Source organism: Tenrec ecaudatus, chromosome 2, assembly GCF_050624435.1.
Source record: "Tenrec ecaudatus isolate mTenEca1 chromosome 2, mTenEca1.hap1, whole genome shotgun sequence".
Lineage (NCBI taxonomy): Eukaryota > Metazoa > Chordata > Mammalia > Afrosoricida > Tenrecidae > Tenrec > Tenrec ecaudatus.
The window spans coordinates 274027250-274041768 of record NC_134531.1 but is presented as its reverse complement, the minus strand read 5'-3'; the positions used below and the strand labels follow the sequence as shown (position 1 = coordinate 274041768).

At 36.2% G+C, this 14519-nt stretch overlaps 1 protein-coding gene across 1 annotated transcript in view; it reads left to right on the top strand.

Annotated features, from left to right (window-relative positions):
* Positions 1-14519, top strand: part of ROBO2 (roundabout guidance receptor 2) — a 210576-nt gene that overhangs the window by 151577 nt on the left and 44480 nt on the right. The window contains exons 17-19 of the mRNA XM_075542944.1: positions 2965-3007; positions 4451-4578; positions 9979-10260. Coding sequence (XP_075399059.1) covers positions 2965-3007; positions 4451-4578; positions 9979-10260 — 453 coding nt within the window. The remainder of the gene's footprint in view (positions 1-2964; positions 3008-4450; positions 4579-9978; positions 10261-14519) is intronic.

Sequence of the window (14519 nt, the reverse complement as noted above, 5' to 3'; positions counted from 1 at the left end):
TTTGCAGGCTCAGGCTGCCACATCTTTCTCTCATGGACAGCTTGTGGTTTGAAGTGAGCTTCTTTCAGTTGACAGATGAGTGTTTCAGCCGCCATGCCACTGTGGCTATTTACAGACACAATGACTCCATCGAACGGGGTTACCCTGAGTCCAGATGGGCTGTCTGGGACCCTACCCCATCGTTGCTGTACAGCAGAGATACAAAAATAAGTGTGTCTTGATGGGATGTTGTTCAAACCATTTAAATTAGTATTTAAACCATTTTTTGAACGATTTCAAAAATATATGTAGATTAGAATTGAAGTACATTGGAAAGAGATATACTATAATCTAAACTCACTACCATCAAGCTGATTTTAGCAAGGCTTCAGCTCCCATAAAGAATTACAACCTGTGAAACCTACAGGGGCAGTTCTACTCTATTTGATAGGGTCACTACGATGATGGAAAGAGATAGGACCTAAAAATGACTAAAAGTGATAAAATATCCTTTTTTACACTTAAATTCTCAGCCAGTTAATACATTAATATGGACCAGATTATTGGATCCATGAAACATATGCATACTACCTTTAATCAAAAGTATACCGATATGTATTTGAGTGTTATAACTAAATATTTTATAATCTATGAGCACTTTTTAACTGGGCTACATGCAAAAAGTAGATTGCACCTCAATTTTTAGGTGTGTGCTTTTGTATTTCCAAATTTTTGGTCTGGCAGTATCATAAACTTTAGGTGAAGGGAAAATGCAAGTCAATCAGGAACTGAAATCTACCTCCTCTTCACGTATCTCCTAAGCAACGCAATTTGAGGTATAATCTGTGGTCATTTCCATTTTCACAATGATATCCATCATGTTATCTTAGCTCTCTTTTACTGTAGTAGAACAATCACTTGATTGTCTATTAAAAGCCACAGAACTGGACATCACATCAGATGGAAAGCTAATGATCTGTGGTGTTTTCACATTTTGTGTTTTTCTTTGTTTTCCTAATCAGATATTATTTAATTCCTCCAGTACTCAATTTTAATAATAAGTAGTTCATATTAATCTTTTTATTGTTGGAAGCAGTTATTAAAGTGATAATGGCGTGGTGTGGATGCAATGATCCCCAGAATTTAAGCGAGCCTGCCTAAAAGGAAAGCAGCACCCTGTCTTAGTTTTTCTTCTCTGAAGAACTGTCTATAGTCCATCCTGTGCAGATGCACAGGTTGGAGCCGAATTGTTATAAAATGTATTTGAGATCTTGCCTGATAAATTGATCAGGAAATTGTGATATCAACAAAATGCTCTTGATATGTTTTTCTACCTAAAAGTCTGGATATATCCTTGGGATGATAATGATAGTGCCTGATTATGATATCATGAATGACAATGTCATTAGAAGACCTTAGGGAAGGGGTGAGGGAAGTGAAATTTGAAATTTAAATAATTATCATACTGGTGATCCTGAAGTTATGGAACAGATGATTTAAGGAGATATTATTCAAATTAAAAATACTCACTGTGAATATGCCGTAATTTCCAACATGACTTGAGGAGTCTTATACATTCATGTTTAGCTTTACCTGCTGGGGAAATAATCATAGAAGTTAAAATCAACTGTTTCCAAGCATAGGTTATGTTGAGTAAAATTTATAAAATGGTAGTTTTTCCTTTATCTTCAAAGATTGGTTTTGTCGATCTATATGAAATATTTTCAGAGATATAAATTTACGATGTTTTATTTATAAATTTTTAATCCATAAACAACAATCTCCACCCATAATTATCTAGTAATTTAGTAAAGAACATTGATCCAAATTAATGGGAAGTTACTTGTAAGCTTTATTTAACCTACTAATAGTAAATGCTTATATTTTACTATAGAACTATTAAATAACTGAAAATTTTCAGTTTCCTGTCTCTGAATCTCATTGTAGTTTACATCATATTTCTTTTATTACATTTGAAGTTATCTGAAATCCAAACATAAAGGGTTTTGGATAAGGAAACAATTAATATTTATGTTCTTAAGCCAATACTTGAAAACCAATTTTCTTATTTACATTGTAAAATCAAACCATTAATTGGAAAGGAGCGGACTCACCTTCTGAGGACTTGTGGATGCTACTAAGAATATTCATTATTTGAGAATATAATTGCCCTGAGGGGTTAGAGCAGGGTCCTCACACTTTTTAAACAGGGGGCCAGTTCACTGCCCTTGAGACCCATTGGAGGGCCGGACTACAGTTTTATAAAAACACTATGATCAAATTTCTATGTACACTGCACATATCTTATTTTGCAGTTAAAAAAAAAAAAGGGGCAAAAACACCCGGTGGGCTGGATAAATGTCCTTGGCGGGCCACATGTGGCCCACAGGTCATTGTATGAGGATGCTTGGGTTAGAGAGTAAATCAAGGTATTCAGCCCATGACTTTTTGTTATTATTATTATTATTTTCATGTATATTATAATCAAAATAAATCATAAAGTTTATCATTTTTCCTGAAAGGATAGCTGATAAGAAACATTTTGTCAGCATTTGTTTCCCTTGTTTAATCCAACTGATGATGTTGCCTGAATTACCCTGTTTCCCTCCCTGTTATTTAGATATTGAACACCTTAAATTACAATTAAAAATCATGATTTGGTAAATCCACATTAGTATTATATCCATCTTCAAAACTGTTAATACACCCATCTTTTTTTGAAACCTAAGTTCACATTACCCTTTTAACTTAACTGTGCATTTAACTTGATTTTTGAGGATTTCTGGTTTTTGAATTTAAACAGGAGTATGTGATGGTGTTGCTATGGGTCAAAGCACTACGTGTGACTCTTTGTACATTTATGTTATTTATATTTTGTTAAAATTCCCAGAGGCTTTAGCTCTAAACTAAGGGCCAATATGCAGTTGCTATTAATTGTAATTAATATCGACTACTTGTGTGTGTGTTTCTTTCTCCTTTTTACAGTTACTTTTCAAAGAGGAGATGGAGGACTAATGAGCAATGGAAGGTATGTCAAGCATTTAAAAATATTTTATTTTTAATCAGGACTAGGAATTCTCTAGTAAGAGGCTATTATTGTAATAAACGATCACTTATAAGTCTCAGTATTCTAGGAGGAATTAAATGGCTTACCACAAGGTTTAATGATCTATCTGTTGTGCACTTTAGAGGAATCAAGTCCAGATGTTTCATATCTCCCAGATGCCCCTGAAGAAATTAGTAGTAAATATCACAAGGAATGTGTTCATTTGTTAGCAGGATGTTTATTGCATTAATTAGACATTAGCAAATGAAGTTGCTGTTGTTTAAGACTCCTTATTGGCTCTCCCTAAATTGCTGTGAGTGAACAATTACACATAATCGATCACAAAGTAAATGATTCATGGATGATGAATAGGCTGTAGATTGATAGGACTGGATTCCACAACTTTGGATACTCAATTGAAATTGATAAAAGCTGATAACAAACCCATATATCCTCATCTATTTTCCCTTTGCCAATATGGAGTTTGTAATTAGGCTTTGGTAATAACTTCCAATCTCCCATTTAATCAATATTTTAGCAAAAAGAGATTAGGCCTAATGAGAGCTAGTGGGTGTAGCAAAAAAGAGGTTAGATCTTATTGCGGTTTCCATAGAAACACATGTTTCTCTTAGGGATTGTACCAGAAGGGGTCTATTAAAAATAAGCAAAAGTACAATGATTATAGATGTTGCTATTTCTCTGTAAGTATGCTAATAATCTGGAAAGGAATCAGAATTCCATATTTTATATTAAAGATGGGAATTCTTTATTAAATATGATGTGAAGGAAGTTCTCCTCATAGACTTTATTCACATGCTCACTCAGATCATAGCAGATCTTTTATTACTTAAAAACATTTAATATGCCCTTGATAGTTTGTAATATAGACAACTTTGAAATATGCTATTGATGGAACAGTATAAATACTATTCATTAATTTCCCTCAAGTTCTTGCCTCTAACACAAGCAGGAAGGCTCATTACAAGGGTTATAGCCTACAGGGGCAAATGCATATTGGGACATCAAGAATTCAAGAGGCAGTAGCCCAAAGTCCAAGGAAAGGCTAATACTGAGCAGTCATTCTGAGCAATTATTCCCATAAGGTAGCAATTTGTCATCAGACCTTGTTTCAGGACCCTGCTCTCCTCTGTGCGACTGCTACCAGTTTCCGGCAGAGAAATGAATTCATTTCCACAGAATCTCAAGCAAGGATGCTTTTAATTCCATTGACAGGGTTGATCTATCTTTAACATTAATGAACTGCTGAAGTATCTAAATTCTTGTGACTCCTGATATGTTCCCCAGGATGAAGCAAATTAAAAGCTTCTTATTCCTTAACTCGCTTAGTACATGCAAAGGGTGTTAAAATACTTCACTGAGTTTCCTTGATTCTTTCTCTTTTTTTTCTCCTTCTTTCTTTTATAGCCGTCCAGGAATTCTCAATGCTGGGGATCCCAGTTATCCGTGGCTTGCTGATTCCTGGCCAGCCACAAGCCTGCCAGTGAACAATAGCAATAGTGGTCCAACTGAGATCGCAAATTTCGGGCGTGGAGGTAAATTGGGCAAACTGTTGTTTTATTTGGATGCATTTAGTTTGATTTTCACTTTCCCAGATATTTTTTTAAAGACACATGGAGAGTATTTTCACTTGGAATTAAAGTTAGTGAAGTTCATGTACTAAATATGCCCATGTAAATTTACTGCATTGATATTATCTTGGCTGAAAGCACATTCCTAAGGTCCGCACAACTAGCAAGATACATTCTTGGAATACATTTTGCTTCTCACATGTTAGGTGCCGTTGAGTTGGTTCCAACTTATGGAGATGCTTTCCACAACAGAAACATTGCCCAGTCCTGCATCTGCTTCACAGTTGTCACTGTTGCAGCCATATCTCTTCCTCCTTGTCTCTGGTCCCCTCTGCTTTGTCATGTGTGATGGCCTTTTCCAAGGACTGGTCCCTCCTGCTAACATGTCTCCTCATCCTCCCTTGAAAAGACCACTCTGGCATTGCTTCTCCCAAGACAGACTTGTTCATTCTTCTAGCAGGCCATGGTACTTTCAGAAAATTCACCAACACCGTATTCAAATGCACCAATTTGTCTTTTCTTATTTGTTGTCTGGTTTTCACATGCCTATGAAGGCATTGAAAATACTAAGGCCTGTGTTAAGCATTCCTTAGACCACATATTCCTTCTCTAACACTTGAAAGAATTATCTTATAGCAGATTTGCCCAATGCAATATGTTGCAATATGTTGTTTGATTTCTTGACTACTGTGTTCATTGTGGAGACAGAGTGGAAAGTTTGGGATACTGATTAGAGGATTATTGCTGTAAGTCAGGCAAGTTTGGACGATTCCACTGTAGATTTCTACACTTGAAAGTATAATTAATGAAGGTGATCCAGAGTAAGTATCATGAGTGAATAAGCCTCCATGGGTGAGTTCCTCGTTCTTTTGGCGTAAAATAAGGAAAAAGGACATTTACATGTTGAAGTTGTGTATTAATGATGAATAAATGACCCTATATATGGGATTTGCATAGAACTACATGTCCAGTAACAACCTAGTAGGCTTTAGTTGAGTAATTAAGAGAAGGAAAAAGAAATGATGCGACTCTTCAGCCTGCATCTTCCCCTCAGTCAGCCAGTGCCTGCTCAAGGCATTCCTTGGGAACCAGACGATGAACTCTGCGACTGCAGACGATTTTTTCACCATGGCTACCATCTGCATCTGAAGCATCACCAATTGGGAAATAAGAACATCCATCAACACATTCCCTACCCCAGTTGATATTCTCAAGGGAGTTCTTTTTCCATTCATTTTATCAACTAAAAACTAGCTGTGATTTACTTATTATATATAAATGGGAAATGCAAACCTTTGCATGTTTATATAAAAAAAATGAATGCCAAAATACAGAGATTCTCGCCCCCTCCCCCCTATTTTTAGGATGCTCCTCTAATATGTACACTGACTCTTTCCAAATTCACCAAAACCTGATTAGATTAGCAAGGTTTTTTTTTTAAATGTATATCATGTTTATGAAATGAAATATTTCACAAGTGAAGAACAAGGCCAACACAAAATTTTTTCAAGGATTATTGTATCTTTTTTACAGTGTTATTGGCATTTTGTTCATTTAGTATGTTCCTGAAATATTAACATTTTAATACATTTATATCATTGTCTTTATATATTTTTATATATAACATTGATTGTTATACTTCCATTTTAAAGGTCAATAACAGGGTTTATTTATATGAATACTTTGTGAATATAGATGTCTGATACAGGTATATCTTGCTTAACGTATTAGGCTTTGTTGTTGCTTGCTTTGTTTCATTTAGTATACAATGTTCTTCATCCCTAGAAATGGGATTCAACTGACTGACTATAATGATTTAGAAGTAAAGAATTTGGACCATATCCCCTTTAATATTGGAATATTAATCCTTGCTTAAATGTAATTCAAGTAATATCTTGAATAATAAAGTTACTAATTTTTGAAAAAAACTACATAGTGACAATACCAGTTATAAAACTCTCATCCCAAAGACAAAGCAGGTACATAAACAAATGTGGTGAAGAAAACTGATGGTACCTGGCTACCAAAAGATATAGCGTCTGGGGTCTTAAATACTTGAAGATAAACACGTGGCCATCTAACTGAGAAGCAACAAAACCCACATGGAAGAAGCACATCAATCTGTGTGACCATGAGGTGTTGATAGGATCAGGTATCAGGCATCAAAGAACAAAAAATCCTATCATTGTGAATGATGGGGAGTGTGGAGTGGGGACCCAAAGCCCATCTGTAGGCCACTGGACACTCCCTTACAGAAGGGTTGCGGGCAGGGGAAGAGCGAGTAAAGGTGCAGTATAACACCGATGAAACATACAACTTTCCTCTATGTCTTTAATGCTTCCTCCCCCCCACTACCATGATTCCAATTCTACCTTACCAATCTGGTTAAACCAGAGAACGTACACTGGTACAGATCAGAGCTGGAAACAGGGAATCCAGGACAGATAAAACCCTTAGGTCCAATAATGAGAGTAGCGATACCCAGGGGATAAGGGGAATGTGGGGGTAAAAGGGGGAACCAATCACAATGATCTATATCTAAGCCCCTCCCTGGGGGATGGACAACAGAAAAATGGGTGATGGGAGACATCAGAGGGTATAAGACATGAAAAATAATAAAAATGTATCAATTATCAAGGGCTTGTGAAGGACTGAGGGTGGGGGAGAGAAGGGGAATAAATGAGCTGATACCAAGGGCTCAAGTGGAAAGCAAATGTTTTGAGAGTGATGACAACACATGTACAAATGTGCTGTATGTAATGACTGGATGTGTGGATTGGGATAAGAGTTGTAGGAATACCCAATAAAATGATTTACAAAAACATACAACTTTCATCCCAGCATTTAATCAGGAAATACCAATTTTCTTCAAAACACAAGTTGAAAAATTAAGGAAATGCAGTTATGAATTCCATATTGTCCTATCCTCAATGTATGATACAGTAAAAGAGACAATAATTGACTCAAGCAATGATATTATTTACCAAAAAAAGAACAACAGCAAAGTTTGAATCCACAACCAAGGTTGTGAAAAACTACCATAAATCCTGAATAATGCAGCTGGAGGGGAGACTTGACATAAATCTAAAGTTTCTGACTCAAATGGCAACGAAAGCCTGTTGTCATGACATCGTTGGGTTGGTGAGGGCTGGGAGAAAGTGAACATTGGAAGTCCCTGACTAAAGATGGCAGTGCATATTGTTTGGAAGAAAGTCATCTTATAATTCCAAGCAATGTATACTACTGTAATAGAGTCCCTGTTATTGGATATGCACCTACTTTCAGATAGTTATGTAAAACCTCCAAAATTTTTGAATTTGAGCTATAATTTGATATTTTGGAGAATGTGCAAATGATGAACTCATATAGAAGGCAAAATGCAGCCCAAATATGAGCATGGAAGCATTTTGACGCAAAGATTGTCTATAATTTTATCCAGCAGGGAAAGAGATTCTACTTTTAGGGTCACCATTTTAGTTTTTTCACAGTAAAATTATGTGGGACTAGCTCCTTAGACTACTTTCCCCATTTTTTCCACTTTTGAGTGCACTGCCATATCAAAAGCTTGTGATGGAAGTAGCTCACAGTCTGAAGGTTAACGCTGTGGAGAGACTCTCAAATCAAAGTGTCTGGAAGCTAGAGTCGATGACGTAGAAATATTTTCTCCTCTTAAGATTCTTCAGCAAAGAGGGGAAAAAATGAAGAAAATGGGAGAAATGAACTCTGAAATCTCCCTGAGAAGAAGGGATCTGTTTTCACCAGTTTTGAGACACAGCTGAAAGTTTTGGAGAATGACACTGATACTAACAATTTAGAATGAAACGTGCTTCTTGAAGGTTAAATTGTAGTTAGTATGTCGCTGAAAACAAGAAGTGAAAGAAAGTAGTGAAATTCTTAAAAACAGTTTTACGTACTTATACATCTTAATGAGACATGATGCCTTTGAATATGTGTGACTATCATACTTATTTCTATTTAGAAGTTACATAATTTAAGCACAACCACAATTGTGAAACAAGTTTGAAATTCAGACTTCAAAATTGCCACAAAGATATATACAGTGAACAAAATGCATTATGAAATTTTGTAATAATTGTTAAAGAAGACTTAAAATATACTTTAGAATATAAAAATGCTTAGTTGAATAAGAATTCTTATTCCAAGTACTGCTATGCCCATAAACTCAAAAATTAGTAAAAGGCACTTAGAAAAAGCAATTAGCAAAAAAATTAGTAAGAAGCAATTAGAAAAAAGCAAAGTTCCTCCTTTGCTTTTTGCTAAAAATAATGGCTCTTTTATGTTTGTTCATTTTGCACTGCAGTAATTTGATGTGTAATTTAACATTTTAATATTGCCATTGCTTGAAAACTTCCTATCATGAAAAAGAGATTATGTGATTGATGATTTTAAATTTTACAAAATGAGGTTTGGCAAACCATACTGAAATTCACTTTTTAATATGTTAAATTATATTATTTAATATATATTTTAAGTGTTTAGGTTTAATCTTTCTTCTAAAAGTGGAAAATAAGAGCTCAAGAGAGGGGTGGCATCTCTGAATGATAAAGCACTACATGAAGATAATTCGGCACACCACAATGATAAATGAACTGATTGATATTCAGTGTTGTTCCTGAAGTTTAATTTTACTTTTGCTGTATTACAACTTGAAACTATAATTCTCCCCTTTTTAAGAGTTGGGAGCATAAATTAAACTCCCTGATCGCTGAGATTGCTTTTTCTAAGTTAAATCCTGCTGTACTGTGAAAATTACTTGTTCATTAAAGTTTCCCTTGTTATCAAAGGGGGGAAAATACACCCTTGAATACATCACTTTCACTAGAGCATGGAGCTATGCAATCAAATCAGACAATTGATAAGTTAGAACTCGGAACAGTCTGCTCATAGTCAAGATCGTATGGTGCTGCAATCTTTCCTCGGTTCAGCAGTTATGGTGCATGTTGTTGGGGTGAAGGGGAGAGAACTGTTTGCATCCCAGATGTGTAGGTTCCTTTTGATTGTTGCTGCTTCAAAGTGCTGATAGTTTCCATGGCTTTAAAATGCAATGAACAGCTAAACCGCATTACTCGGTAGGGAAATACCCCAACCCTTTCCTTTGTGGGTGAAGAAGATGGGGGAAGGGGTGCTTTCAGCAGTGAGACGTGAAGGACTTGTGGTTGGCCTGCCTGTCACAAAGGCTGATCGCCTGGCTAATGGTGGGACATCATCTACCGTTCACCAGCTCATGAAGCCATCGCCGCTAAAATGCACGCGTGTGACATGACACATTTATTTTTCATCTTCACTGCGGATAGGTTTGGGCTTCATTAAATGAATGATTTCATTTCTCTGTGTACACCCCAGATGTGCTGCCCCCGGTTCCAGGCCAAGGGGATAAAACAGCAACAATGCTCTCGGAGGGAGCCATTTACAGCAGCATTGACTTCACCACTAAAACAACTTACAACAGTTCCAGCCAGATAACACAGGCGACCCCATATGCCACGACCCAGATCTTGCATTCCAATAGCATTCATGAGTTGGCTGTCGATCTGCCTGATCCACAATGGAAGAGCTCAATTCAGCAAAAATCAGATCTGATGGGATTTGGTTATTCTTTCCCTGATCAGAACAAAGGCAACAATGGTAAGTGCCAGTCTTGTTTCTCCAGGGGTTATTTTCATGTCACTTGTGCATGTGATAGGAATTAGTAATTGTTGTCTGACAGTGATTCATTACCAGGTTCGCTATTTAAACTAAAAAAATCAAACCGGCATGTATTCAATACCTTGCACAATCCCTACCCACCACCACCTCTGTCACCACCGTCACCTCCTCGACCACCACACACCAAAGCCAATCAGTTTCATGCTTGTAGCTCTTTTTCACTGTAGTGACCAGCACTCCATCTCTACTTCCATTAGGACAGGATAGATAACACATCCCTCCTCTCTCCCAGGACATCCGCTTCTGAGTTGCTAACTGCATGTCTGCATGGGCTTGTGCTGTGAACTAATCACATGATGCCACTATGACCTCTGCCCTTTAACCCTTAGCCTTACTTTACATCCCTGACTACCGATTGGCTGAGGGATTGTCTAATAGAATGCCACACAACCAGTCTCAGGAGTTCAGCACCACCAGCTCTCACAACAGCTCAGAAAGGAGTGGCAGTCTCTCAGGTTGGTCTCATTACAGTAAGGAGAAGTATTTGTTTGTCATCAACATATGACCTGTGTTTCTAAAAATCCTGAAGAAATACTAAATCACAACTCACTGTCAGGCATTTATCTTTGAAATGAATTGGGGAGTTGATACTCATGAAATACTGCTTTGTTGCGGGAAGTCTACTAGTCAGTCTCCCATCTGTATGAACTGTGCAAGCATGCCTTTGGAAAGGGATATGCTACTGTACTATTTCACATGAATGAAGTCCTGAATGAATACTAGTCAACGAAGGGGTGGGGGGGACAGGTTGATATACCTGAATCCTCTGTAAGGGTCATGAGAGAGTAATAATAAGCACACGATTACGAGTAAGTTCTGTGACATGGACACCAAAGGATGCATCGTGCTACAACTAAAATGATTTGGGAGATTTCTCATCATACTAGTTTTCCAGTGATACAATTCCCTAATTCTAGACTTCTCTGTTTTGCAATTGACTATGTAGCAGGATTCATTATCATTTAGTGATATTGTTTACTGTGAGGTACTGATACCATGCCAAATAAGAATATTAATATGCTACATTATTATTCAATTTTAATTTTAAACCCATGCAATCTTTGAAACTGATCGATTCTGCACTGTCAGTGATAGCCAAGGCAACACTATAATGTAAGCATTGTATAGAACCTATGGTGAAAACAATAGTATTGCACAGAAATATAGACCTGCCACAATGAATATCAGTGACGTACAGGCCCGAGGATTCTCACACATGCAATAAAAGGGTTGTCATTGAGGCACTACCAGCCATGATAACTTTTACATTCTACGGCTGCTTCCTTGATCTGCACGTTTCTAATTGATTCCGTGACCCCATTTGCTTTATCTGTCCAGCTTAATGATACACTATTTGTTAGCGTTGGGAGTGGTTTTATAAACTACAATTCTTTAATAATATTATAGTACATTGTGGTTTGACATGCTACCATGTGTAAGGGTGTAAGGAGTTCATTCTTTTAGATAATTATGGTAACATTTAATGCATTACTTTTTCTCAGGAGATAGGACTTTCTTCGTTTGAAAATGTTAATGCTCTTCTTCCTTGCAAAATGAGCCATTTGTTCTTTCTACCTACTGGTAGGACTCGGTGCATGAGATATTCTAAACCATTTGAAACATCTGTTATGAATTTAAATTGTCTTAATAATATAGGGCACCTTTTTACATAACCTTATATGTCATTTATACTGCCATTTATTGATAATGAGTCTCACATTGTTTTGAATACTTAAAAAGCAACAACTTAAGTTGTTTCCTATTTATAGCTCTTGTGATCTGTAATGTCAAGCAAAACATAAAAAGACTCTCATATAATCTCACCTATGGACTGTGTGAGATTTTCTATGCTTGTTTTATTGATATATTCAGTATGCATTGATTGTTGCTTAGTTTCAAAAGTCATCATCTGAGAAATTATATGCAGACCATACATGATTCACAATAATGTTTGCTATTTTTTAATGCATTAGTCTACTAAGTGGCACTTATGTGGGATATATATCTACATGTATATATCAAAAGCACATGGAAATAATCCCTTATATCTTTTAATTACATTTACATGAAAAATTGGATCCTGTCATATGAATGACTTGTTGCTTATACTAACTACTTTATCTACATTTGAATATAAAAATATTTTAAACTGGTGATAGAAAGCATTTTTAGGTAAAAGTGAAGTGACTTCCATTTTAATATAGAACAATGGAATGCACTATTAAAGAGTTTCATTTATTCTCATAATGATAGGTATTCTTTCAAATTTAAGATTAAACCACTGTCTTGTAGAGAGCTAAATATGTCATAAAGATTTTCTCAATCAATTTGGAGTGATTAAATACATTTAAAATAAGTACAGTGATTAAAGTAATTGGTAATTCCAAAATTTTTAATGAAATAACCCTCTTCAAAACATATTTATAACTAACTTAACCCCTAAAAGCGGAATACTTCTGCTAAAAAGCAACTTAAAATTATCAAAGGAAATGACAGTGTTTTAATATAGTATCTACATTATTAGCTTTCATACCTATATGAGTATATCGATAACTACAAGGGTCCTGGTGGTTAAGTTGCTGACTAAAAAAATGGTAGTTTGAACCTACCCAAGGCTCCGGAGGAGAATGTGTGGCAGTCAGCTTCAGTAACGACTTCCAGACTTGGAATGCTTATTGAGCAATTTTAATCCGTTTTACAGAGTCACCATAAATGGTCATGGACTCAATCTCTATAGCTTCAGTTTGGTGGTTTATAGACATCTATAGATACGTAGATATAGGTATTAATGCACATATAAGGAAGTGTATATATCAGTAACATGAGCAAAACATGTTAATGCACCCCTTTTTAAAAGAATATACTATAAGCTTAATTTTGAAATGAATTGTTTACATAATTCACTACAAAAACAATTCAGTTAAGACTAAACTAAGGTAAAATTAAAATAGTTACATTTTGAGTTAAGAAAAGTTAGCTAAATTATTTTTGCATGCTACCAAATATACGTTTCCCTAAAACATGATACAGGAAATTCTCACCTTGATTCACTGACGTTTCCTTGGTTACAAATAACAGCAACATGCTATTATTCAAGTGGACTCAAGATTCAAGTTCTAAGTACAGAAAGGAATTGTGGGTGTACCACTTAGCTCATTGTTCAAGAAGACAGAGCATGTTCATAGATAGCTCAGACAAGACTACCCAAAGTGAGATAGCAGAAATCATCCCCCAAACAGTGGATAATATATACTGGCTGTACAAACCTCATGAATTAGTGCCACTTATCAGCAAGATTTCCAAACAATTTATTACATCTATTGTCATTACATGAAGTGTTATTAGTTCATGGAACCAATTCTGACTCATGGTGACATGAGTCAATAGGACTCAGAATGAGACCTACATTCCGGCCTTTTCAGCAGGTGTGAATTGCCAACCTTTAAAGCTAAGAGTTCTGCACTTACCTGTCTGTGTCACTCAAGACTCCAAACAACCAGGTAAATTAGGCAATCACTCTCTTAAACTTGGGAAAGAACTGCAGCAGAATAGGGGTCATGGTGCTAGAAATAATAATTTCCAGTAAAGTTTCTGTGCTCTAATTTGTCTTTCTTTTCTGTGTGACTATATTTGATTCACTCAATACCCAGAAATGTCCTCCGTTCTTTCCTCAGTATAATGTTGTTGTGGTTAGGTACATAAGTCAGTTCACACTCATAGATTTCCCCTCTGAAAAACAGAATGAAACACTGCCCAGGCCTGTGCCATCCTCACGATCAATGTTGCGTGTACTATGTGAATCCATCTCCTTACTACTCCTCTTTTTCACTGACCCTCTCCCCACTATAATGTCCTTTTCCAGAGATTAGTCTCTCCCGATAACATGTCCAATGTACGTGTTATGAGGTGCTGCCATGCTAGATTCTAGGGAGCATTCTGGCTGTACTTCTTTCAAGATTGCCTGCCGTGTTTGGTCCATTAGCAGTTCATGGTCCTTTAAGTATTCTTTAATAATACCATAATTCAAATGCATCAATTATGATTCTTTATTCGAGGTCCAACTTTTATGTTCCTATGAGGCAATTGAAAAACAAACAAACAAATGAAAAACCATGACTTGGATTAGGTGAACCTGAGCCCTCAAAAGGACATTCTTGTTCTTTAACGTGTCGAAGTGG